Source organism: Trifolium pratense, linkage group LG7 (assembly GCF_020283565.1).
Source record: "Trifolium pratense cultivar HEN17-A07 linkage group LG7, ARS_RC_1.1, whole genome shotgun sequence".
NCBI lineage: Eukaryota > Viridiplantae > Streptophyta > Magnoliopsida > Fabales > Fabaceae > Trifolium > Trifolium pratense.
In genome coordinates this window covers 3,634,175-3,661,667 of record NC_060065.1, presented here as the reverse complement: position 1 = coordinate 3,661,667, position 27,493 = coordinate 3,634,175, and the positions used below count along the sequence as shown (strand labels likewise).

General features: G+C 33.4%; 3 protein-coding genes across 5 annotated transcripts; 2 read left to right on the top strand and 1 right to left on the bottom strand.

Moving 5' to 3' along the window:
• The first annotated feature begins 427 nt into the window (after positions 1-427).
• LOC123893719 (protein EMBRYONIC FLOWER 1) lies at positions 428-7,347 on the top strand. 3 transcript variants are annotated; one of them, XM_045943516.1, is made up of 8 exons: positions 530-812; positions 1,609-1,696; positions 1,805-2,010; positions 2,871-3,256; positions 3,337-3,441; positions 3,593-4,884; positions 5,106-6,764; positions 6,868-7,347. In XM_045943516.1, exons 3-7 carry the CDS (start codon positions 1,913-1,915, stop codon positions 6,738-6,740), a joined length of 3,516 nt encoding a protein of 1,171 aa, XP_045799472.1. In that variant the 5' UTR covers positions 530-812; positions 1,609-1,696; positions 1,805-1,912; the 3' UTR covers positions 6,741-6,764; positions 6,868-7,347. The 3 variants fall into 3 exon arrangements, with proteins under 3 accessions (XP_045799474.1, XP_045799472.1, XP_045799473.1); XM_045943518.1 differs by lacking the exon at positions 1,609-1,696 and having other exon boundaries at positions 428-812; XM_045943517.1 differs by having other exon boundaries at positions 1,609-2,010.
• Positions 7,348-15,670: 8,323 nt separating this feature from the next.
• On the top strand, positions 15,671-18,713 carry LOC123893718 (UPF0329 protein ECU05_1680/ECU11_0050-like). Its single transcript, XM_045943515.1, has 2 exons — positions 15,671-16,245; positions 18,300-18,713. The coding sequence occupies exons 1-2, from the start codon at positions 15,865-15,867 to the stop codon at positions 18,468-18,470; spliced, it is 552 nt and encodes a 183-aa protein (XP_045799471.1). The 5' UTR covers positions 15,671-15,864; the 3' UTR covers positions 18,471-18,713.
• A 2,677-nt stretch (positions 18,714-21,390) lies between these two features.
• Positions 21,391-22,908, bottom strand: LOC123893717. The gene has a single exon (XM_045943513.1). It carries the CDS (start codon positions 22,605-22,607, stop codon positions 21,675-21,677), a length of 933 nt encoding a protein of 310 aa, XP_045799469.1. The 5' UTR covers positions 22,608-22,908; the 3' UTR covers positions 21,391-21,674.
• Positions 22,909-27,493: the final 4,585 nt, after the last annotated feature.

Sequence of the window (27,493 nt, the reverse complement as noted above, 5' to 3'; positions counted from 1 at the left end):
ATATTGTGTGCTACCTCATGCTTAGGGTTAAACGTGCCTCTTCCTCCGTTACCCTCCAAAACAAATACCAAAATTTTAGGGTTTCAAATAACATCCAAATCTCTACCTAAATCCACTCTTCACAACCGACAGTGCATGACACGTACCAATCAAAATGAATTAATGTGCAAATGGCATGATCAGTACCTTTAACCTTAGATGACACGACAGGTACAAATTTAATAAATGAAACGCTGAAAAAAGAAACGCGTGAGATCAACGCGCGAATAGTGTACCCGCTTTATTTTCACCCTTCTATCTAGGGTTTCCTCGCCGTCCACAACACAAACCCCATTATAAATGGTTAGTGATAAGAGCCGCACATTATCGACACGTGGATACATTTCATTGGATCTATTTTCTCTCTCCTAACATTCTCTTTCTACATAGACATCACTTGCTAGTAGTTGCTACGGTATTTTTTCTCTCTCTCTCTCTTTTCATTTTTCATTTTTTTAAAAATTTTAATTTAAAGTTTTAAATTTATTACAAAAAACAAACACATCTTCTTCCAAGGACACAACAAGATAAAAATTCTCTCTCATCTATATCTTCACTCTCTCTCTCATCGCGAAAGAATCGAAAGCCTCTTTCTCTCTCTAGGGTTTGTGCGTGTTTCGCGCTTAAATTATGCCGGCGTTGTAGCGAATCACTACTCCGAGCTAAGCTAGATTCGTTCTCCGTCGAAAGGTCTATCAAACGGTGTCGTTTCTATTCAAAGCCGTTGAGAATCGGTTAAGCTTCTGGTAGAGATCGTGTACGGTGATCCGCAGGTGAGTTCGCGTGTACCTTCTTCTATTAGATCAATAATTTTCGCTTCGTTTTCACAATTCGGTGATTGAATCCGTGTTGATCGGAAACTTGTTCTCCGATAAATCTCGAGATTTTTCTTTGATAATAATATTAAGCTCACTGTACTGTTTATGGTGTGTCCACTTCAGCTTTTACTTTGCATTTTCCTTTTTTTTTTTTGCCTCTTGCTTTATTGTGCTACCGTTTCACGCTCCTTTTTTTCTAATTTTTTTTTGTTAATTCGCACCGAGTTAGTTAATTCATGTTTATCTATTTGATGAGAGAGATAATTTTATTTTAAACGGTGAACCCTAGGATATTAATTTGGCTTTATGGATATTTGTGCATATAGTTTCATCATCGTTTCTTTCAGCTTCTTACATGCGATTTGTAAGGTGAGTTTCTTGCCACGCATTAATTCGTATATAATTTGATGATATTTTTGCTGTAAGATGACAATTTTCTCCTTCAATTTTTTTAAAATAAAACCCTAGTGCTTTGCTGGGTTTTGTTAACTGTCTCTATCATTGAACTAATTATATCATTGAGATGGTTACTTTGTTATTGTAGTTGCGTTTCAAATCTTCTATTATTAATTTTGAGAGTATTTTTGGTTCGTTTATTCAATGTAGACCTAGGGTTTAGGAACTTTCATAATGTTGGATGTTATTATTTTATGTGATTAATTATTTTGTTTTGCGTTTTCATTGCTTCTGTATAAGTTTATTTTGGACTTTGACTTTGTTGACCTTGTCTTTCCTTTTCATTTGTGAGTAGATTTGGATGAACCCTAATTATTTTTTTCGCCCCCTTCAAAGCTTGATTAAAGATGTTATCATACGATAGTAGTGTTTTTCTTACATTGGTATATATTTGCAACTTTTTTTTTTTTTTATTAATGATAATAGTTGACTTAAGTGTTACACATTTTGACCAATTGTTTCCATTTTGACTTTAATATACGTGTGAATAGGAAACACTGTTGGTGCTTGTAGCTGCGGTTACTTGTATTTTGCTGATGTAAATGCACAGTAGTGGAGGATTATTTGCAAGGTGATTCTAATATTGTCACACTGAGTTCATGGGATCTTCTTTTATCCAGATTGACTCTATCTCTATTGATCTTGCCAATCCTATTGATAAGAGGGATGCAGGCAAATGTGAACATTTCTCAATACGGTAAGCGTTGACGCCGCATATTATTCTTAATAATATACTGTACTTCTGTTAGGGTGAGGGGAACATATTTTTTTTAACGGCAGGTGAGTGGAGCATATTGAGTTATATAGTTTATGTCTTCCTTAACAAATCTTTTTCTTATAGGCAAATGTTAATACTAGTAACTAGTAGATAGGTTGTTAGGGGAGGAGGAAATATTAGTTGCAGAGATTGAACACTGAACCCCCTACATATATAACTTTTCCATTGTCCCAACTCATACCATTAGGCTACTCTTTCAGAGACTCTTCATTAACATATATAGTTTATTGTGTGGTACTATCTTGTAGCTGATGTCTGTATTTGAATTTTTATTCACTACTATAGGACAGTACTGCAATGTGTATGTTTTTACAATAATATCTGAAGTAATCGCTTTACTATTTTTCTATATTGTCTGTGTATAAGAAGTAAGTGCTGTTTTCTTACTAGTTTTCTTTCTGTCTTTCTTTTGTTTGTTTGGATTGGAGTATCCCTAGTGCTCCTTTTTCTTAATAAATTTCTTTGTTGTTTCAAAAATAAAAAACAACAATAATGTTTGAAATTGGAACGAAATTTTGATGCATGAAAATAGTGGTGATGGGTGATGCCTAAATATAGAAAAACCGGACTTCGGACTATTGTTGGATTATGTCATGAAGTGTTTGGTTTTGTAATTAATTTGGGAGGGGGATGATATCAAACTTTCTTTCTAGAATAAAAATTAAAGTTTAATTTTCTTTTATCTAAAAAATAAAATTAGATTTTCTTATTGGAATCAGGAACTGTCTTTTGATTCCCTTTCAAAATCTTTAACACCATCTTAATTTTTGTTAGTGCAGTGAATATGTCTCAGAAGTTCGAAAAAAAGACTGGAAACTTTGTTGGCCATTTCCAGTAGATGAGTCTGACAAGCAACCGTCACTTCCACCGTTAGATGTGCCAAAACACATATGTTGCCGATATCCAAACTCTCAACAAGAAAATGCTGCAAAAGACATTCCTAAAGATAATCAAATAGACGTTACTTGTCATAGTACTGGAGGCAGATCTGATACTAAATGTAGTAATGCAGCGCTCAAACCTTGTATTCGGAAAGATCCAATATCTGACATTATCGTGAGAAGAGACATTGATCTCAATACTAACTTGAGCAGTGTTGATGGTTGCTTACCAGTTAGTATTGAGAAAGAAAACAAAGTTGGAGTTGGACTCAGCAGCAGACTTGGTAACTTCAATATCAGTTTTATAAGACTATCTTGTTTATTATTTTAATGTTGGTGGTTTAATTATGTTTGTTTCCTCCAGACCTTGAGAACGGATTGGAGGATAATCTCAATCACCAAGTAACTAGTGTTCTATCACCAAAAATTTATCCAGACATTGCACAAGAAGTGAGCACAACTAAAAGAGGTAGTTTCAACTGAATAGGACATTTTACTAAACAGCAGCACTTTTTTTTTTGGTATTATCGAAGTGGCAAGTTAGTGTATATTATAGTAATATGTTCTTGATTTCAAAGTTGTGCAATTCAAGTAAAAGTTTTTTATTTTTATTGGGACAGGCAGTGAAAGTAATGGAGTTTCTTATGTTCAGCTTGCTAACAATCTTAAATGCACGGATAAAAATTCTGCTGAGATTTGTAATGGGGGAACACCTTCTGCAGATAACCAATGCACGAAAGATTTAGCAACAACAGCCATGGAGGCAGATAATAAATATGATCACACATCTGGACCACCTACTGAATCATTTGATTTTACAGACAACATGGTTGAAGATGATTTTGATGATAATCATTCAGAAAAGTCCACTAGTTTGTCTCGTAGGAGACCTCGGAAGGTGCGTTTGATGACTGACTTGTTGCGTGAAAATGGTGAATTGAAGGCTGGAAAAATTGCTGTACAAGAATCCACATCCCATGGTACTTCCAATACTTCTGCAGCTTCACAGGCACGCTCAATTTTCCCAGGAAATATTCAAGGAGATCTGACTTTAACAAATATGGGTCTGAGTAGAAAAAGGAAAATTATCCCGGATGAAGTACGGAGTACAGCAAGTATGCGTTTTCAGAGGGCTGGAGTTGAAGCTCAAAACTTAGAGGGGATTGCAAAAACAACTGACACAGTTTTCAATAAGAGATCCAATTCCAAAGATGTACTAGCAGGGACTGGTTTACAAGTTGCTGAGAAAGGCATCTGGAGTAAATCTGAACCTGAAAGAAGCCATATTGTGGGTAAGAAGAAGAACAAAAAGAATCAAGTTGTAGACAATTACTTGATTCCTGAGCAACAAGGACAAAGAAGACAAAATGAGGACACTATGTATACTACAGATAAGGCATATGCATCTAAAACTGTTTCTTCTAGTTTAACTCCTGTGTTCACAAGGAAAGGGATGGATAATTTTCCTTTCTACACCCCAAGAATAGAAAATGAGTTCAATTCATACAAAGAAAAGGGGAAAATGCTGCAAAACGATGAAGAACTCAATTCGTTTTCTTGCCACAGAAATGACTTGCTTGTCAGAGATTCATTTGCATATTCCGGGGTAAAAATCAGATCTAGTGTTCATGCAGATGTTCCAATTCCTTCGGACCAAGGAATGATGAATGGAAAAGGACTGGAGGAGGGTTTGCATCTTTCTTTGAACAGTTATATGTCAGATCATGGTTACAACAAGAAATGTATCCATCAAATAGAAAACCGCCTTCCCTTCTCATTGCCTTTTCAAGAGAGCACTTCAAGAGTACCTCTGTTTAATAGAAAAGACAGTGAAACCAATGTTTTTGGAGGACCAAGCATTCCTTCCAGGCACACAACAAATACCATTTCTGGAAAAGAAGTTCACTGTAAAGTAAGTTGCCACAAAAATCTTCAGAGAATACTTTCCATGATTAGTTGAATAAATCTCTTGGATGAAGATGAATTAATTTCTGTAACAAGCTAATGGTATTATGTAATTTTCCCCTCGTTTCTGTGAGCATTGAGCAGAGTGTAGTATTTTTTATTCAGCATTGCATTTCTATAGACTTCTTTAAACACGTTTCTAGAAAGATCATGATTTTCTTTTTGCAGGAAATTACTGGTGCAAGAAACACAGGAAAAACTGTTGAAGCTGTGGAACAACTAGGTATTAAGAAAAGATACAATGAACGAGCTTCTGAGGTGTCTGAGCAGGGAACACTAGATGACATACCCATGGAAATTGTGGAACTCATGGCAAAGAATCAGTATGAGAGGTGTCTCCCTGACGTAGAAAATAGATGCTCAATGTTTGAAAAATCCTCTATCAGTAGGAACACACAGATGACAGCTGGTACTGCTGTTTATGGCAAAGGGAAGATGAGCTTGTTAAAAGAAGGGCAGAAGGAGAAATCAAGAGGAAGACCTAGGAAAAATAACACAGTCACAAGAGGAGAGAATGTGAAGCCTAACAAAAGAAAGCCAAATCATTACTTTTCTCCATTTGATGGAAGTAGTTTGGGAGTGAATAATCCATACCCACCACAACCCTCATTCGGATTTGAAGTTCCTCAATCCCAAAAGCAGCAGTCAAATGGATTCCAGTTTTCACCTATGATTGCTAACCAGCTTGGTGGTGCACGAAATATCAAGTTTAATGGGAGTCTCGAAGAGCGTGTGTCCTCTAATGCTAGTTTGCAACCCCTGGGAGGATGTAGCTTACACAAGAATATATTACAGCAGGATAATGAAGCTTCTCGCATTTGGGCATCCTTGCCCCCGAATCACTCTTCCTTAGGGTATGATGTATCACAAAAGATTGTTTCTCAGCCTAGTAGTAGCAACATGAACATATCTTCACCCCGATCTGGTGCAGCTCATAAGCAGAACATGAGGAGGGACTTTGATCTTAACTACACAAATATCAATGCCACAGGCCAAGAAAAGCATAGTAGGATCACGGGTCCTGGAGTCTTCAACAGGGTGAATGGAGAATACCCATTTCCATGCAAACATAATGGAATGGAGCCTCATCAAAATTTGAGGGGATCTTTGGATTTGTATTCTAATGAGACAATACCTGCCATGCATTTACTTAGCCTTATGGATGCAGGCATGCAGTCCCGTACACCCTTCAATGTCGGTGGTAGTGCTCAAATGCTCAAAAGACCTTCTTATCCCAGTGATTGCAATACCAAGTTGGAGATAGGTGCATCTAAGACCAATGGTACCCTGAAAAGGCAGCCATCTGACTATTACAACAGAAGTTACTTACCGGATAAATCACATGGCTGTTTTATTGGCTCTCAAACCTTTGATGCGTCTTCATCAGCCCAGCACAGTAATAAGTTTAAGAAAGATGCTGGTTCCAATGGTCAAAATTCAACAAAGTTTGGACAGAAAGAAAATATGAAGAGCTCCAATTCATCCCTTCAGAATAGATTTGTTAAGCAATGTAGCTTATCAAATAGTGAAACAGACACTTCACTGCAACGCAGATTGGAAGTTCATGGTATTCATACCTCTATGCCGCCAGTAAAGATCACATCTGGCATCTCATGTACGGTAAACAGAAATCCTGCTGAGTTCACCGTTCCGGAAACAGGAAATGTCTATATGATCAGAGGAGAGGATCTGAAATTTGAGAAGAGTTGTCCCAAAAACAAGCATCGTTTCCCTATTCCTTGTGCACAAAAGCAGCAGAGCAATTTGAAGGGAATGAAAATGAAAGAACATTCAAAACATTGAAATTCTCCAGTATTCTGTGATTTGGTAGCTCTTTGGAATCTCCTGAATTTTGTTGTTTAGCTACAAATTAATACTACAGAATTTCTTTGATAAACCTTATTTTTCCTGTCTTTTTCAAATATTTCAGCAGGTCGAGTCCTTCATGCAACCAATAGCAAATGACTTTCATCTCAGTGTAGAAGGTGATCTATGACTTGCAATCTCAAATCGATTAACTCGGGAAGGAGTAAGCAAGATGCCACGCCACATCGACAGCTGAATAGAAGAGAATCATACATCTATTATGCAATTAACATGTTGTAAATTAGTAAACAATACGTGCTTCAGATATTCTGTTGGTGTCGTATAATCTATGAGGAGCCTACCTATAGCCCCTTAAGTATTAAAGTATCAGTATGATGTCATAAAGTTTATGGGGAAAACTCAAAATTGCCCCGTGTAGACATAATATACTATGGTTACAATTCATACAAGTGCTAAACCATGGTAAAAGATACATTTTGCTGCTGAGATGTGTTAGTTTTTGGTATAAAACTTGAAGGAAAACACTGTCTGTTTGTGACAAAAAAAATCACGAAAGTATGTGAAAGGGTGCGGGAGTTTGCAATTGGTCTTTTTTTTTTTGTTAGTTTTCATAGGTTTACATGAATACTTCTTGCAACCAAAATTTGGACTTTTGTTCGACAAATTGTGAGAATCTAGTCTCATACCTTATGTGATTTTTGTCAAAGACTGAGTTCAATGTCAGTTTTCTCTTTAAAAAATTTGGCATGTATTATTTCTTGTAGTTCATGATAAAATCCATTAATTCCAAATACCATTATTGAAACTATAATTTTAGGGTGTTTTTCACCTTTAATTCTTATTTACCATGATGGACTCATAGTGTGTCTCATCTCCGGTATGTCAACACACTATACTCATGTAAGAGACACGTGGGGATAAATCATGGGCAATGAAGGTATATCTAGGATGGTATCTACGGCAATGTGGAGGACTTTTCCTATATTTACGGCAACACACTTACTAAATTGAAAAGTGGGGGAAAATTCCATTTACACAGTATCTTGATGGATCTAGTACTCATAAATATGTTTTGGGTAGTATACAAATATTTTATCGGTCTTGTTAACGAGTGTTTTCAGAATATTTTTTAAATATTTTATTTATAGAAATTATTATTTATTCAAAAAATAAATAAATATATCAATTATATTTATTGTTTTAAAAAAATTACTATTTAAAATATTTAAAGAGCTTTCCGGACCAAACGCACTCATTAACATTTTTCATATTTTATTTGTCCTTTTGAAATATGCTAATAAAAGTGTGGAAAATAATGGTTCAAATTCAACTTAGATTTCTTGAAGGGGGAGATAAAGATGAAACAAAAATTATTTGGGCTAAGTGAATTACTGAATTGATGATGTATAATTGTATATAGAGTATAGACCAAAGAAGAAGGTGGAAGGATATTGATAAATAGGGAGGAAAAAGATGAAATAAAATATAAAAAATGAGAGATAGAGAGGAAGGTACGCATATGTCTTTTCCTCTTTGAAAGCAGATAATCATAACCTATTTTTTGACGGATAAACCATATATTTGGAAGGATGTTATGGTGGTAGCAAAATGTGGACATTATTATATAGTTAGTACGCATACTCGGTACCGATACGAATTCGATACGGTACTTTACTATTTTAAGAATACCCATGCTTTATAGATAGCTACTTAGTTGAATTTATGGTCGACAAAGTCAATCAAATTATTCGATTTGGTGTATTGTTTGAGTAAGAAGATCAACAATGGAACTTATGGAAGTTCATTCTCTTTCTGTTTTGATTTCTGTCTTGATAATTCTCTGGTTAAGGAGGTCTTCCCCATATGATAAATTGGTAATTGTGTGGTAAAATCTCATTTGTAGAAAACATTCTTTGTTTGGAAAGATTAGAGACATCCCGAATCGAGGTGGCTCTAAACTCAGGTTTACCTTTGAGAATTTGTAATGTTTACTCAACTGTGCTGCTATATCTCATGAATATTATTATTGATCTTCTTTGCGTGTGTTTGGCAGAAACAAATAGGCACTTTGTATGCCTTATGCCCTTAATTGTATCTTCCAAATACGAAATTAAACTTATATGGAAGAAGAACCATTTTAGATATCTCAATGAGACTCGTTGTACATTGTGGTCAGGAATACATGGATAAAAATTAAATATTTTCTATATGTGAGTTTAATATAAATAAATTATACATGTGGCTTAGGGTTGTCTTTGTTATGCTTTGTTGATTTGGTCAATGAATTTTTCTTTTCTTTTTAAAACCTAAAAGGTAAAAGGAAAAGAGATATGCACTTTAATATGTCACAAATAAGAGGTACTTCGGTTCTCGCAAGCATAATTTAATTTACAGAGATTTTTTATTTATTTACGGATCGAACCCAGGACCTATAACATACTACCTAAATTCTCATCACTAGACTAAACCTAATGGCTTTATAGAAATATATTTTAGACATATTTTATATATACATAAGTTAGAGTTCGAAACGAGTTTAACAAGAAAATGTACATATAAAACTATATGAAATACAATAACAAGGTGGTACATACATTTACATTTATGTTTGTTAATTGATATTTTGAACTGTACATAAAACAAAGGTTAACATGAAACAAAATGAGCTAAACAAAAGTAATTTTTTGTTTACGATGGAAAGCAAAACAAAAAGCTAGTTGCAGGTTTTGGGAGGAAAATTGGAGATGAAAAAGAGGGACAAGATTATTATACCCAAAACAAAACGACGACAGAGTTTGCTTTTCCCCTTTTTTTCAGCTTTGGAGGAAAATAATAATATTAGTTACTAAGTAGGTTAGAATACTTATTATATTATAATAATAAATCCCCAATTGCACAAAACAAAACAAATCGAAATTGAAAACTTTATTAATCTTGTGTGCGAAATTAGGATTTAAGATGATACTGATAGATAGATAGAGTATGATATGTGTAAGATCCTATAGCGATTATATTTAATGATTCAATTTCACGGATAGATCGAATGCTCGACTTCTTCAATAGATCTTGTTTTGTTGTTTCTATTTCTGCAGATTCTCGCTCTTTTTTTTTTCTTTTTTTTTTTTTGTTTCATAAATGTAGAAATCTTGCAGATTCTAAGCCACAGTCTATTAATATCATTTTTTTTTCTTAAATGAAGCGTTAAATTCACCGAAATTAAACTCACATAATTATGAGATTCAGGGTTCGAATTCGGGTTACGACGTCCGACCTAACAATTTCGACATTTTTTATCAGTTGAGCTAGGACTTACGGAATTTTTTTTATATTATTTTTTATTTTTTTTTATATTATTTTTTTTTATTTGGTCAACAACAAGTAATCTAATGACTTAAATTTCAATTATTTAAGCGAATAAGGGAAAGTATAGAGTTTAAATTTCAGCTCTCATATAACAAGCTATATTTACCGAGATATATTTTTATAAATTTTATTAGTATAAGATGGAGAAATTATATGTGGATTACTTTGATAGTTAATTTAAGGTGGATTTTTTGTTATGTTGACATGCAGGAATATATATTTGAACTTTGAAATTTTTAGTATTTCACACTTAAAATATTAATAATCTAATCACTAAATTATTTGAAAAAAAAACCTTATAATAATAGTTTTTTTTTTTAAACAACTTATAATAATAGTTGAAAATAAAAGTTCACGATACTCCATCATGCTAACCGGTGAGGTTGAGACTTGATTAGTATGATTAAAAAAGTAAGTTAGGAAAAAACAAACCAGTACCTAAAAATTTAACTCATTAATTTTTTTTTGGACTTTTTTTAATCAAATTTACAACCAATAAAGTCTCTACTCTCAAGTGGTCGATCATGAGATATTCCTAATTCCTATAGGATATAGGTCCCATTTAAATTTAGAGAAAAAATTTAGCCACACAATTTGACACCAATACCATATTTTATTCAAATTTTGCATTTATATATAAAAAAAACATTGGCTCCATATATAATATGCTGACTTTTTGTCACACAATATGTGAAAGTATTTTTTTTCCGTCAAAAAAAAAATATATATGTGAAAGTATTTTTATTTTAAGTTTTCTAGTGAAATAATTTTTCGCCGAAGTTTATTAACACCACTTTTTTTTTTTTTTTCACCCTCTGGTTCCTAGGGGAAGGGAGTCCTAGTAGTCCAGAGTTTGGGGCGAGTTCTGACATCAAGTGGTTTCAGTCCCCTCCTAAATACAGTTGTGGGGATCAAACCATGATCCTCCTACCAAGTTCAGCGTCAATCATCACTAAACCAACTAACATTTGGTAAGTAAACTTCTTTTAAGTAAACTTGATGGAGTCATAACTGTTTGTGTCACGTTGGCAAGTCTAATATCTAAATATTTTCATTAGATGAAATGCATGTGAAAATATAAATATATGACATACTAATGGGGAAACATAATAAATTATAAATTCAAATATCAATTCAAATAAAGTTTGAAAATATGTTAATAAACTTTTTTTTTTTAACATCTGTTAATAAACTGTCAGATAAGCTTTTATATGCACTAATTTTTTTAATGGCCTTTAAACTCACTAGGTTGAGTTTAGTGGTGTGGTTTGGATAGTATGCTAGAGGTTATTCTGGGTTTGATTTTCAGCTCTATTGTAAAGCAAAAATTAACTAAATAGGCTAGTACTTTTGGTTTTATTTAAAGAAAATTATAGTACAATAAATAATAAGTTTATTTTAAAATGTACTGTTTTTTTAATGACATTTTAAATTATTTTTTTTGAAAAAATGGCATTTTAAAATGTACTGTTAATAAAATGTTAAATTGAAAGGGGAATCCAATTTATTATTTTTATTTTAAGTTTTCTAGTGAAATAATTTTTCGCCAAAGTTTATTAACACCACTTTTTTTAAGTAAACTTTTTTTTTTGTTTTCACCCTCTGGGTCCTAGGGAAAGGGGGATCGAATCGTGGTTCTTCATACCAAGTTCAACGTCAATCACCACTGAACCAACTAACATTTGGTTAAGTAAACTTTTTTAAGTAAATTTGATGGAGTCATAAATGTTTGTGTCACGTTGGCAAGTCTAATATCTAAATATTTTCATTAGATGAAATGCATGTGAAAATATAAATATATGACATACTAATGGGAAACATAATAAATTATAAATTCAAATAAAGTTTGAAAATATGTTAATAAACTTTTTTTTTTTAACATCTGTTATATGCACTAATTTTTTTAGTGGCCTTTAAAATACTAATGTATATTAACTATGTACTATTAAATATGCTAGTACTTTTAAACTCACTGGGTTGAGTTTAGTGGTGGGGTTTGGATAGTATGCTAGAGGTTATTCTGGGTTCGATTTTCAGCTCTATTGTAAAGCAAAAAATAAATAAATAGGCTAGTACTTTTGGTTTTATTTAAGGAAAATTATAGTACAATAAATAATAAGTTTATTTTAAAATGTACTGTTTTTTTAATGGCATTTAATTTTTTAATTTTTTTTTGAAAAAAATGGCATTTTAAAATGTACTGTTAATAAAATGTTAAATTGAAAGGGGAATCCAATTTGCTATTTTCTTATTACTACTCCCCTATCCTAACAACAAAAAATATAAGTTAACTTGTAGCAAGTGAGTTTATAGAGTGGCTGTTTTTCTTTCATATATAGAGGAATTTATAAGTAATTTTCTTTTATAAAAAGATAAGAAAATATAATTAAAGGCATGAACTGTGTATACATTGAATTTGTGAAAGGAGATAATTTTCCTAGTGACTTGAAGCGAACCCTAAGAAGAACCATGAATGTTGTTGAATGTTACTATAGTATATAACAGCTTTAATTTATTTTCTTTCTTTAAATAGTAATGAGTAGAATCAGATTCTAAAACCCAGAACCAGAAATGTAGATGCAAAAGAACTTATATATAAACCATGACATGATCCGGTTTTAGACATTAATCGTTGGTTATACTTTTATATGTTTTGTGAGTAACCAAAAAATAAAATAAAAAGCTGCATGTGTACATGATGTGTCATGACTCATATAAGAGGCATTCATTCATTCATTCATTCATTCATGATGTTATGTTATTGATGAAAGTAATATACCTAGCTAGCTATGTAGATAGCTATAAACTTTACCTTGTTTTTTTGACAAGACCTTGGTGGTGGTGGTAGTAGTAGTGGTGGATATTAACCACACACCCATTTATGAGAGAACACCAATTAATATCTTTTTGTATAGTACTGTACTCTTTTTTTCTAGAGTCTATTATAGTATTAAGCGAATGACGATGATGTTCCTGTTCCCTATCTAATTTGTTTCTTGTTTACAATGTAAGGGAATGTAATTAACTGGTTAAACTGCAATTTCAGGATTACATGAGTGCTGCTAAAGTGATGTGCTTTATTTTGAATTACCAGTATCTACAAGTATCTACAAATGTGTCTCCTGATTCTGTATTTGTATATGAGAATTGGGGTCTTATTTATAGTGTGATCTTTTTTTTATTGTGTACTCTATTCACAAGTGTGGTTAATAATACTCTTGTAAGTATTTTAAAAAATTCACCTTTTGCTGTCTGAAATAAAAATTAAAGACAAAATTAATTATATATACTTTGAAAAATATAAAATATCAGAATTAATTCTGCACATTTAAATCAATGTTAATCCCTCTAAAAATAAAATATAATAACCAAACTAATATACAGTTCATTAAAGTATAATTTTATTAAGTATGTCCTAGAGAATTAAATGAACCAGCTTGGTTCTGCCTGGCTATAGAATAATAGTATTTCCATACCACACAGCAAGTGCATTCTATTGTGTTGATGATGGCTTCCAAGTTATGCCAGCAAACTGTCTCGGCTTTGAATTGCACAGTTCATGTATGTATGTACACAAATCATCATCATCATCATCATCATCATCATCATCATCATCATCATGTATGTACACAAATCATCATCATCATCATCATCATCATCATCATCATCATATAAGAAACTGCAGCTTTAGCTAGGTTGTACTCCTTTTAATTAAGTCGATCCATGTTGACGATCTAGGAAACTCGTGAAAACATTATAATCATTAATCGTGCGATTCGTTTTAGGAAAAGTTCATTAACCATTTGAGTTTAATATCTGGTTTGTTAACCTACATATCTCTAATGACATGTCTATCCTGAGACCACCATAAACAAAAACAAAAGAACAAAATAAATTATGAGAACCATCATTTACTTTAAAATGTAGGGGAGGAGGCACGGACGGATTGGGGGGCCTCCTCCCTGTGTTATATATGTGTTACATATATATGTATTTACTATTATTTAATTTTGTAATTAACTATTTCATTTTAAGCTACTTGTCAAAAATTTCATTGTGATTTAATTTTAGGGTGAACAATTATTTTTATATTTGAAGATGAGACGATATTATAATAGTCTCTGAATATATTAATATTTAATATGACAAACATATTCACAAATTTCTATTTTATTAGTTATATTTTTGTCTTCAAATGTATTTCTAAGTAACTTATTTAGTCATCAAATGTGAAGTTTTGTCAATTGAATTACTAATAAAAGATACACATGAATGTGTTTGCAAATTTTTGATCCATTTTAAAATTATAGTCACAAGGATTGACATATTTAAGAACCAATATTTTTTTGTTATTTAGCTTTATATATTCTAGCCCCCCGTTAGATAATTTTCTGGATCCATCTCTGAAAAGAGATTAATGATAATCATCTACATAATTGATTTTTGAGGGGATTCTACATCTCCAAACCAACATAAGGATAACACTCAATGAGAGAGATTCGTTGCATTCAAATGGTAATGAGAATTATAAAAAGGTTAATGAGAATTGAGAATTATAAAAATAATAGGGTATGGAAAGACACATGGGTCATTAAATAATCTCAACCAATCAATTTTAATCGAAGGGTTAATAATTATTCTCATATAAAAAAGTCATTCTCACTTAATATGCCTATATATATATATATATATACCGGCCAAGTCTACCATGCACAAGCTCTTTATGTTGTGCATGGTGCACAAGTTGTCATTTATATTATAACGAATACGAGTTTTTTAAAATTCACCGTTGGATTGAAAGTTTATATCATATAGATCATCCATAAAAATTTTAAAATTTTTTGAAAATCATTTGATATGTTATTGAGAGTCATCAAGATTAACGGTTTATGAGTTTTTATTGAATACCGTTAATTTTGATGAGTCTCAATAACATATCAAATGATTTTCAAAAATTTTCAAATTTTGTATGGATGATCTATATGATATAAATTTTCAATCCAATGGTGGATTTTGTAAAATTCGTATTCGTTATAATATAAATGACTACTTGTCCACCATGCACAACATAAGGAGCTTGTGCATGTTAGACAAAGCCTATATATACCCATTATATATGTAATGTAAATCTAAGTTGATTAAGTTATTTCTTAAAAAAAAAAGTTTTAAAACAAGATATAACAATATTTTATTATTTATCTATTCATCTACTATCGAAAAAACTAAAAATATTATAATTAAAATGTAATATCTTTGATTCTTTATTGATCGATATTGTTGTTTCGACACTCTTGTAGATATGTCTGATATGTGCCTAAGGAGAGTATAAGTAAAGAAAAAATAATTTGTTTGGGACACTTGTCCGATACGTGTCATATGAGTGTCTTACAAGTGTCGGACACCGATCGAAGGAGTATCAAAGTAAACAAAAGGTTGACTTTTTTTGGACACCGGTCAAAACTATTCGACACAAGTCATACAAATATCATATGAGTGTCGGACACCGCACACACCTAATCATAAAGGTGTTCTTGCTTCATACTCGCTTACCACCGGACCAATAAGCCAATTCATGTTTTTCTGGTGTCCGAAAAACTACTTTGCATACTTTGCAGTTATATTTTTCAGTGCGGGCTTTTGAAATTTTTCTCTTACATCCCAAAAATTAATCGATTTCAATTCAAAACCCTTCTTCACTCACAACATTCTCTGCTAGGGTTTCGATTTCAATTCAATCATGTGGAAACAATTATCGCGTTCACACGTGCGTTCATTCGCTACACGTGCGTCAAACTCCCACCATAACAACCACCGCGAAAATCACAAGTTCCTCTCACCGAGTTCCTTTGTTGGAAGCTGGCAAGCTCCAAAGGATCCAAAGGAAGCCGAAGCAATGCTTGCTCAGCTTCGTAGAGACTATGCAAAGCAAGTGAAAGAGGTTCGGAAGGAATACATCACAGAAATGGAGGCCATGGCTTTGGAGAAGCAGCGAAAGGACGAGGCTCGGAGGGAATCACTTCGAGTCGCGAATGAAGAGCGTAAGAAACTTAAGGCTCAGGCTGCTCAACTTAGAGCTCAGGAACGTAATATTGCTAAACAACAGTTTCAAGAAACTCTTGTAAGTCTTTTTCAATTTTTAATTATTATTGTGGAAATGTGTGTTGCATATTGTGAATGAATGTGATGATTTGTTTTAGATGATGAACAACTTATTATTAATTAAGCACTTATAGCATAATTGTTTATCACATAAGTGCTTACCTAAAAGCTCTTTATATGACAAAGGGCCTGTTTGAATTGACTTGTTTTTATGTTAATTCATAAGTTATCACCAATGAAAATTGTATCTTTATAAGCTGTGTTTTCATAAACTACGGTAACAAACTTATGAATAATATTTAAAAGCTTATTTATTTTCATAAGCTGTTTTGCATAAGCTCAAAAATAAGTCAATTCAAACGGACTCAAAATATAAAATAAGGGCAAACTATTTTTATATTTGCAATAAGTTCTTTTCATAAGCTTTCCCAAACAGTTTCACTTGTGTTTATGTCAGTAGTCAGTAGATAAATGAGACTTATATTCAATTACATATTACTATATAAATATTTATGAAGATATTATTATAGGAATGATCTGAGACAGTGACATTATGGTGTAACTTGTGCATAAATATATTTTACACTGTTTGCGTGTATAAATTAATCTCTCATTACAATTTTTGCTTATAAGGGTCAAATAGGGAAACAACTATTTATATAAATTAATCTATCATTACAACTTTGCTTGTAAAGGTCAAATAGGGAACAACTATTTACATCTACTTTTACTTGTTTTGAAGTTGGAACATATCATTGTTTGAAAATGTGATCTTTATGTTTGATTTGTTCATATGCACTTGTTTGTTTTCAATAATTGTTATTAGTTAGTTAGTTTAATTGAGGTTTATCACTACGATGACTGCTGGTGTTGACCAACTATTGAGGAAACCCATCATTCTTATTAACTGGTAAAGATCTTGTACAAGAGCACGGCTCTAAGAAAAATAGTGGAGAACATATGTCTGAAATTCAACCACGTGTCATTAGGGTTAAACTTTTTGTATGATAGGTCGACTCCTCTTTCTAACGGTAATGATAAGCTTCATATTAGAGCGTTTCAAAAGTGCTGTCCAAGTCCAAAGCATGTCATTTCTTTTGTCTCTGTTTTAATTTGGCATTGAAAATAACGTTGGATTCCTCCTGTAGTCTCGTTGCTAGTTTACAGATAGGCCGATCACTGGTGTTTATGGTTAGGTTATTTATGCATCATGACTCAAAAGCACATACCTTATAACTTTGATGACAGTATACATCGCTTTGCATGCTTTGAATTATGTTTGATTTAATTGAGAAGGTAGCTGTTAAATATATTAAAATAAATGGATGTTTGGGTTGTCTAACTCTATGTTTGACTTCCTAGCAACACATAACTGAATGTAAATGGTCATAAGCTAGACAGAAGTAAAATAAACCTGAACTAACCTGTGTCTCTTTTTATTTGTTCATATTTGAGATTTGAAATTCAATTTCTTGTTCTTTTTTAACTTGGTCTAAACTTTAAATTTCGAACCTGGAAGTCTACTTTGATGTAAGATAATGTTCTGTTAATATTCGTGCTTATCCCTGAATACATTTATCACATCTTACTCGGTGAAAAGTGAAAACATTTTAAATCTACAATATTGCTCTTTTAGTTTAATACTTATAAGAACCTAATTTTATTGTAGTTAAGGTGGATTTCACATTGACAATGTGCAGGATCAGAGAGTCGATGAACTTTAAAGACTAGTTGTGAAGTTATAAATTAGGTGTCTGTGTGTTGTATTTATACCTTACAGTTAACCAGACTTCATTTTCTAAGCAACATTATTATTAGTATAAAATTTGAAAGGCAAGCCAATCCATCTTTTGTCTCCGTATTTCAACTAGAGTTAATTGATGCATTTGTCGTCCATACCGAACATCTAGATTCAAATAAGTTATGCAAGTGGAATTGTGGAATTAATTTCTTGTTTAATTTTATGTCTAGTTACTGTGCACAATGTTTGTTTCATGTTTTTAAATTAAACAGTCATTGTTGGTATAGATTTTGCTTATTGATATTGATATATTTCTTATGTTCGTGAATCAGTTAAAAGAGAGAGCAGAGAAACTTGAAAGTTGGAGGATGCAAACCAAGAAACATGAAGAGAAGAAGGCTGAGAAGAAAGAATTATTGCATAAACGAAGTTCGTTGTGGGTTGATGAAGCCGAACTCGAGAAGGAAATAACAAGTGTTGTAATTGCTACAACATATCTTTGATCCCCTTGCAGTTTCATATTTCTACTGGTTAGTAGAATCTAGTCATATGTTCAAAGAAGCCGCATAGAAAATAATTCTTGTATGAAGAGTAAATCATGTGGTTAGTTGTTGTTCTACACAAGTTATGTGGCGTCTTTGTTTCTTGTTTGTGGTCCTAAAGCCTTAAAACATGATTTTGCTCATGACGCTCTTTCAAATTCAACAACGCATCTATACTGGAAAAAAGCAAATCGTCTTCCCCAATATTTGTCTGATTATAGCAATTGCTAGTATGAATAATACCTTACCAATCCACACTCATGATATCTTCCGAGAAAACATTGAGGCCATTACCTCACTTCCCACTTCATCTCGGGAAGTTGGTCACAGAGAAAGATGTGTATGAAATAATCCCTTGCTTGCTTGAGGCTAAAAACATTAGGGAGAGTATTTCCAGCTTTTTTTTTCCGACTTTCCTGTCTCAACCCAGCGATTTCTATATATATATATATTGCTATTTCGACTACCTAGCTACAACTATGATAACATGATATGATGGTGATGCTGATTATGATTATTGTCGTACATGATATTTTGTCAAAATGGGTCTATCCCACTGGTCATGTATTTTAGTATGGGCCAGTTTGATTCATGAGGCTTTGGGCCGGCCCACTGAAAATATGAAGAAAAAAATAGTTTAAAAAAATAATTTTAGATTAGCATGTTTAACAACCAATTTTGGGATGATAATCTACCCCCCCACATTGTAGGCCATATCCACAAAGATATGTTGCCAATCTCTCATCCTCCTGATTCTTAATAATATCTTGTTTTAGTTTCAAAAAAAAATAAAAAATGAATGGCTAAGTTATTAGATTTGATCCGGTGTTGAGATATTTGAGTAATATGTATAAAGTTGTGAGTTCGATCACCGGTTCTATTATAAATACAAAAAAAGGATAGCCAAAATTTTAAAAATCACAAGTATTTGAGAAGTTATCTATTTCGCAATTTATTTTAGGAAAATGATTTTTACCTCCAAACAGCGAAATAATATTATTTGCTAATTTCACCATGTTCCTCCATCTGTTATTCAGTCACTTAAAAATTTGACCAACCTCTAAAAAAGAAAAAACATACATTCGGGACAATCATGAAGCAATATGTGTTCGTTGTATATAACAGTAATCTTTATTTTATTATGTATTTTAATTAAATTGTTGCGTTTGATAATTATTATTTTTTTGGTAATAAAAGGGCTCAAAGACAATAATAGATAAAATAGAAGAGAAATATAAATATATATTTCGCACCTCCTTCGTCAACATATTATAAGGTAGTAACATTTAACATTCATATCTTATATTAAAGATGGATAAAAATCAACGAAGCAAATACTCTCTCCGGTCTTATATATAAGAGAAAATTCACTTTTTAGATTCATTAAGAATATAATATATTTAGACTATATTATGGATCAAATACATTAGATTCTTAATGAACTAAAAAGTGAACTTTTTCTTATATATAGGACCGGAGAGAGTAATTTGAATTTTAATGGTTGTTCGATCGATTTCAGTTACGAAGAGATAAAATTTCAGAAACTCGCACTGGTTCGTACGCAATTATTCATGTCTGTTTTTTTTCAATTGACCCGAAATTCGACCCGCACCAACCAAATACTTCAATGTATTATAATTGTATCAATTTTGAGTCGGGTCGCGGGTTCGTGCTCGATCCTAATTACTACAGTATGTTACCATGTGTAAATGGTGCAGGTAATGGAGCCACAACTATTATTCTCTCATCTCTCTCTCCCAAATCTGACATTTTTCCTAGACAAACCAACTCACATTTTCAGCAATTCCAGAAATTTAACCCCACTCCACGTGAATCTGACACGCTCAATTTCATCATATAAACATAAATTAATTACATTGCCTAAACATCAATTTAAGTTAAGGAATCAATGAAGTAAATACAAAAATACAAATACTGTAACTTTTTTTACTGAATAAAAATATTAAGTTAAATTGCAGTTTTGGCCCCCCACGTTTCATAATTGTGCGATTTTGGCCCCCTACGTTTCAAATGTGCGATTTTGGCCCCCCACGTTTCATAATTGTGCGATTTTGGCCCCCCACGTTTCAAATGTGCGATTTTGGTCCCCCACGTTTGCCCCCTTTTGTATTTTTTGGTCCCCGTTGACTATTTTGACCAAAAAATTGATGACATGGAATATTTATTACACGTGTCTTAATTGTATTGGCCAACCAAAATTTATTATTTTTTTTTTAAAAAAAAGGATAGGTCACGTGAAACCAATATAGCATAATCAATTCTTGAAACCTATCCTTTTTTAAAAAAAAAAAAAAAAAAAAAAAAAAAAAACAATAATAAATTTTGGTTGGCCAATACAATTAAGACACGTGTAAAAAATATTCCATGTCATCAATTTTTTGGTCAAAATAGTCAACGTGGGGGGCCAAAATCGCACAATTATGAAACGTGGGGGGCCAAAATCGCACATTTGAAACGTGGGGGGCCAAAATCGCACAATTATGAAACGTGGGGGGCCAAAATCGCACATTTGAAATGTGGGGGGCCAAAATCGCACAATTATGAAACGTGGGAGGCCAAAACTGCAATTTAGCCAAAATATTAACATGAACACCGAAAAGATGGTTGGCTTGCCAGTTGCCCCTTTCATTTTTCAATTAAGTTAAGGAATCAATGAAGTAAGCTTTCAATACTAGAAGATCGGTCTCACTCAAAATGGAAAGAATATGACTTCTCTACCACTTAAATAGTGCCTGCAACTGCATATAATGTACTAACTCCAATTTAATTCTATATCTATCAATTAATTATTTTTTTGTTACTACTATGTATTTTTATTTAAAATTAATTAATATCATCATAAACAGTATAAGCATGCAAATATTACAAGCATGATGATGCATTGATGCAGCAAGCGATAATGACACAGAACTGAACAAAAGGGGTGGTAACAAATTGACTCTTCATGACCAATCGTTAGTTAGTTCATGAGTGATTGACGCTGAACGAAGGACCACGGTTCGATCTCCGCAACTGTGATCGGAAGAGCTGGAACCAGTGGTGAAAGAAAAATAAATTGACACTTCATGGATACATACATACATACATACATTATTAATTTAATTAAATTTAATTTCTGAACGCGAGTGGCATTCACTCTCCAATTCAACTTGTCTCATGAGAGTGAGGGTTAGACAGATTTTGCAGCGTCTTCAAAAGCTGGGCCCCTTTTCTTTTCCCTCTAGCACTACACTCTCCTTGAAGAGCCAACTCCACCGCACGCGCCACCTCTTCAGGCGGTGCCGTCTGCTGATCCGCCGCATCACCACCATAAATCACAGCCAGCACTCCAATAGCATACTCTTTCCCACGCGCTCCCGTTTTTCCCATCACAGTAACCATCACCGGAACCGCCAGCGCGTGAGCTCTAACCTCCTCCGCACCTTCCGGTACCGTACACATAAGCTCCAATGCAGCGAGAGCTCTCTCAGCAGGAGAACAATCTAGCTCCGGAGCAGACTCCACGACGGCGCCAACGGCGCCGGCTTCCACCGCAACACGACGGTTAGTTTCTGAGAGACAAAGCGCGAAGAGAATCTTGGTAGCTGGTTTGGATTCGCGTAAATTACGGATGAGCGCGCGCATGAGATTAGGAGGACACGGTGGTTGATCTTGTGGTGGATTGGGAACAAGAGAACGTTCTAGAAGATGAAGTGCAGCGTTGAGATCAGTGGTTAATTGTAGGTCTGACACGTGGAAGAGTTCTTGGAGATTTGTAATAGTGGAAAGAAAAGGAAGAGGAGGTGGTGGTGGTGATGGTGGAGTATGAGTATGAGTGTGTGTAGGTGGAGGGGTGTTTGGAGTGGAAGTGGGGGTGGGAATAGAGAAACGCCACTGAGTGAAGCTTTGAGAAGTGGTAGCGGAATTTGAAGAGGAAGAAGTGGAAGATTCACATGTTGTTGTAGTTGAGGGGAGAGTGAGTGGTGGTGGAGTGGGAGCGGTGGCGGTTGGACTAAGGACTGTTTGGCCACACTGTCGAAAAAAGCCACATGAGAATAGTTGAGTTTTAAGCTGTTGTTTTGGTTGATGGCTTTTCATGGTGTAGTAGTAGTAGTAGTAGTAGTTAAAGTGGATATATGATATGGTTGTGTTTTAAGCTATTTTTTCTTTTATTTGAGTTGAAGTGATTCTTCCTATTTTGTGTTTTGAAAATTGAAGAAAGAAACAATGATTCTACAGTACCAACAGACACTGTTGTGACTTGTGACTACTGCTTCTGTGCAGTACGACGTGGTTCTTGCTTTCTGTCAGTGTGCTCACCTTCCTCAAAAACAGTATACTGCACGGTTGATGTTCAATTCACTTTTCAGACTATTAACTTAAGGGAAATGCTAATTTTACTATGTTTAGGTTTGGATTAGAATAATTGGCTTTACTACGTTTTTAGGTCTGGATTGGAAATTTTTGCTTTTAGGATCGATTTTAGGTTAATTATTATACAATTGACTTTTGAATAATTATAACCGTAGATCAATACATGGGCGAAGCCGAGGCTCAGCAATCTGGGCAGTTGTCCGAATTTTAGCCAAAAAAATTATATTATCAAAGGATTGGTTTAAGGCAAAATTGAGACTATTATAAATTAATTTAAGGTAAAATTGAGATTGTTATAAGTTAGTTTAGGATAAAATAGAGATTTTTTGTTTAAAAATGAGATTTTTAGAAGTTAGTTTAGAGCAAAACTGAATTTCTTTGTTGAACTATTTATATATTATTATGTCGCATGTAAAATTTTATCCATACTCTATAATTTTTCTGGCTCCACCACCGGATCAATATTTTACTTCCTCAGTCACTTTTTAAGTGTCGCTTTTGACCACTGTGCATTGTTCATATAATTTATTTTGACCATAGTTATTTAATAATATATAAAAACAAATGATAACATATAAAATATTGTTCAATTTCTCTCTATAAATATTTTTAAAATATAAAATTTTCATAGTAAATTATGTTTGATCATTTGGTGTTCGAGGAATGAAATTATGTTTGCAAACGGGTGAAAGATCCGATTAAGGTTGTTGATGAGATTAAACTCATCTCTTGACAGTGGGGGACAATTCGACGGAAGATTCCATTGTGTTTGTTTTATGAATGATGTTGAGATCTCGGAATTCATCTCCGTCGATAGGTGTTTTTGTTGGTCTCTGGCCTGGCTTCGACCTGCTACCGTGGTTGTTTCTTGAGCTATTTTCTTCCTCTTTGCTGTATATAAGGCTTTGCCTCATTGTATTGTGTCTATAGTATTAGTAATCCTTGTAGTAGTTTTTAATAAATAATACCCCTAATTAAAATGCATATTTTTTTATAATCTGTAATAAATACTTTAGAAAAACAATAACTCATTTTATTTCTTGAAGATAAAATTATAAAAACAATGACAGTTATTGGACAAGATCAAGTTGTTTTCGTATAGGTGGTTGAAGTCGAAGAATGTTACTTTGGCTTTAAACTACCATAGTTGGTGGTCTAGTCCTTTGTTATGTTTGGGCTTTGTATGATGTTGATCTTTATATTTTTCTTTTCTGTCTTTCTGTAAACTCTGGTAGCTCATCTAGGCACACCTTGTGCTGAGATGACTATTTTTAGTTTAATATATATATATATATATATATATATATATATATATATCATTTTAGCTTCTTTAAAAAATAAATTATAAAAACAATACTAATTGTCAACAAATTTAATGTCACAACCCACTTTCTTATTCTCCGCAATTTTCTCAACGGTGTTTTAATTAGGGACAAAGATAGTATATATATTCGAATGTAATTTCTTTTGTTAGAAGAGTCTCTTGAGTGCTCCGAATGAGGTTAATCACCATAAATCGTGTAGTGGAAAACTTCATACAACATCATGGAAATGGATTTCCTAAAGTTGAGTTTCCCTGCATTTACATGCTATTGAGAAAAAGAGGTTTATTTGAGGAAGAGAGAGAAAATAAAGTTTTTAAAAAATAAATAAAAAAGAATGACTTTATCACATTTACACATAACTTTGGCAAACTGCAGGAAAATTCAGCTGTAGTGGATCTTGGTCCCAATATCATGATATTAAAAAAAATGGAAATCAATGACAGTTAATGATAAAAAAGTAACTTTTATAATTTTAAGGTATTAAATACATAAGTTTCAAAATATTAAGAAATATAATGGTGTTGTTAAAAGAAATAATATTTTTACTAAATTACCCTTATAAATTATAGGTTTGTTTTCTTGGTAATAATGCATATAGTAATTATTAGGGGTACAATTGGAAAGTATATATTACGTTGAAAAGTGAGAATGACAGTTATTTTGACACAAAATTTTATTCCTAAAGTGACAATTATTCTGAGACGGAAGAAGTACTTAAGTAAGTGTCTAGGGCACTGAATAGCATTTGTAAAAAACCAAAAAAAAAAAAAAAAAAACTTTGAAGTGATCTCAACAGAAGATTTCTAGAAGTAAAAAGATACCCAGTAAAACAACCAGTCAAAGAAAAAAAGAAAATACCCAACAGAAAATTCAAACGGAAAGTGGTAGATAGATCATAGATGAGTTGGTCAACAAAATACAGTCCGTACATCATGAGTGAAATTCTCACACTAAACTATTCTATCTCTCCACCATCACCGGTATACGATCCTGTCACCATCACTAGTAGTAAAGTAGATGGTGAATATATGAGGTTGATGATGGTCGCTAGTGAAAAATGATGATGGTTTTTGGAGAAAGAGAGAGGTGAGATGGAGATTAGGGTTTGAGATTTATTTGAAGGAGAAGAGGTATATGATTGTGATATTTAATCTTGAAGGCTTGTTGGGATATTATTAAAGGTGATATTATAGACTTTCTTCATGAATTTTATAATAGTGCAATACTTCCTAAAGCCATTACTGCATCTTTTCTGTCTCTCATTCCCAAGAAGGATCATCCGCAAACTTTATCGGATTATCGACCTATTTGTTTGGTTTCTAGTTTGTACAAGATTTTGTCAAAGGTCTTAGCGGCAAGATTGAAGAAAGTTTTGGGAAAGGTAATCTCGACCGTCCAATCGGCTTTTCTGCCCAATAGGCAGATATTAGATGGTGTGTTGGTTGTGAATGAATTGATAGATTTGGCAAAAAGAAAGAAAGATAAATGCTTGATGTTTAAAGTAGACTTTGAAAGAGCCTATGATACGGTGAACTGGCATTTTTTGGATTATATGATGGTTAGAATGGGTTTTGCAGAAGGTTGGAGGCGATGGATACGTGCTTGCGTTTGTCAGAGTTCTATGTCCGTACTGGTCAATGGCAGTCCTACGGAGGAGTTCAGTGTTGGTAAAGGATTGAGGCAGGGTGACCCAATGTCACCGTTCCTCTTCTTGATTGTTGCTGAAGGTCTTTCGGGACTTATGAATAAAGCGGTTGGAAGCGGCTCTTTTCATGGTTACAAGGTAAACAATAATTTAATGTTTCATACTCTGCAATTCGCGGATGATACCATTATAGTAGGCGAAGGCAATTGGGACAACCTTTGGACTATTAAAACTGTGTTGAGAAGCTTCGAATTAGTTTCTGGATTAAAGGTAAATTTTTTCAAAAGTAAGCTTTATGGTATTAATTTGGATGATAGTTTTTTGCGCGCATCTTCGTCTTTTTTGCATTGTGGTGTGGATTCTATCCCTTTTCGCTTTCTTGGCATACCGGTAGGTGCTAATCCGAGAAGAAAGGCTACTTGGCTACCTATTATTGATTCCATGAAAAAGAGACTTGGTGTTTGGAATAGTCGTCTTTTATCTATTGGAGGGAGAGTCACTCTCATAAATTCAGTTCTTTCTAGTTTACCTCTCTATTTCTTCTCTTTTTTTAAAGCACCGGTTTGTGTGTTGAAGGAAATGGTGAGCATTCAAAGGAATTTTTTATGGGGTGGAGGAATGGATAGATCAAAAATATGTTGGGTTAGTTGGGATAATATTTGCCAACCAAAGGATAAAGGAGGGTTAGGCATAAAAAATTTGGAGTCATTTAATGATTCACTCTTATGTAAATGGAAGTGGCGGTGTCTGAATGATTTGTCTGCTTCTTGGTTCAATCTTTTGCATTTTCGTTATGGTTCTTTTGCCGCTAATTTCTTATATGGGGAAGGGAGGGAGAGTCTCAAACATGCTTCAATCTGGTGGCGGGATATGTGGAAAACAGGAGGAGCGGAGGAAGGGGGTTGGTTTGTTAATAATATTAGTAGCATTCTCGGCGACGGTAACAATATAGCTTTTTGGAAGGAAAAATGGTTAGGAATGGAACCGTTAAGTGAACTGTATCCATCTTTGTTCCAAAAATCAACTCATAAAGATGCTTGCATTTCAAATATGGGGATATGGAATAACAACATGTGGTCTTGGAAACTTAATTGGATGGAAGCACTTGATGATGCAGATATTGAATCCCTCAATGAATTGCATCAATTGCTTGAACAAGTTCGGCCTAACAGAGCTTCTAGCGACAGGCGAAGATGGTCATCAAATTCTGATGGTTCTTTTTCGGTTCGATCAACGTACATGGTTTTGCAGGACAAACGTGTAGGTACTACTCTTGATACAAATACAGTGGCAGCATTGAAAAGATTATGGAAGAACAATGTTCCATCAAAAGTTAGCGTTTTCGGTTGGCGGTTGTTACTTGAAAAATTACCAACCCGGGAGGCTTTATTTTGCAAAGGTATTATCACGAATAATCATGAGAGAAGTTGCGTATTTTGTTTCAAAGAGGTAGAGGACATACAACACATCTTTTTCACTTGCTGCATTACTTCACAAATTTGGCAGAAAATATTTGTTTGGTTGGGCACTAATGTGATCTCTTTTGAGGACGTCACAAGCCATTTCACTTTGTTTGGTGAATTAGCAAAAGGCAACCATAGCAAGCGAATTCGTCATATAATTTGGCTGGCGACGACATG

Bases quoted from the DNA above. Each gene is read 5' to 3' on its own strand.
- LOC123893719 (XM_045943518.1), top strand. From the start codon at position 1,913: ATGGGATCTTCTTTTATCCAGATTGACTCTATCTCTATTGATCTTGCC. The intron at 3,442-3,592 runs GTAGTTTCAACT...TTATTGGGACAG, and splicing joins AGTGAGCACAACTAAAAGAG to GCAGTGAAAGTAATGGAGTT. The intron at 4,885-5,105 runs GTAAGTTGCCAC...TTCTTTTTGCAG, and splicing joins GAAAAGAAGTTCACTGTAAA to GAAATTACTGGTGCAAGAAA.
- LOC123893717 (XM_045943513.1), bottom strand. From the start codon at position 22,607: ATGAAAAGCCATCAACCAAAACAACAGCTTAAAACTCAACTATTCTCA.
- LOC123893718 (XM_045943515.1), top strand. From the start codon at position 15,865: ATGTGGAAACAATTATCGCGTTCACACGTGCGTTCATTCGCTACACGT. The intron at 16,246-18,299 runs GTAAGTCTTTTT...TTCGTGAATCAG, and splicing joins AACAGTTTCAAGAAACTCTT to TTAAAAGAGAGAGCAGAGAA.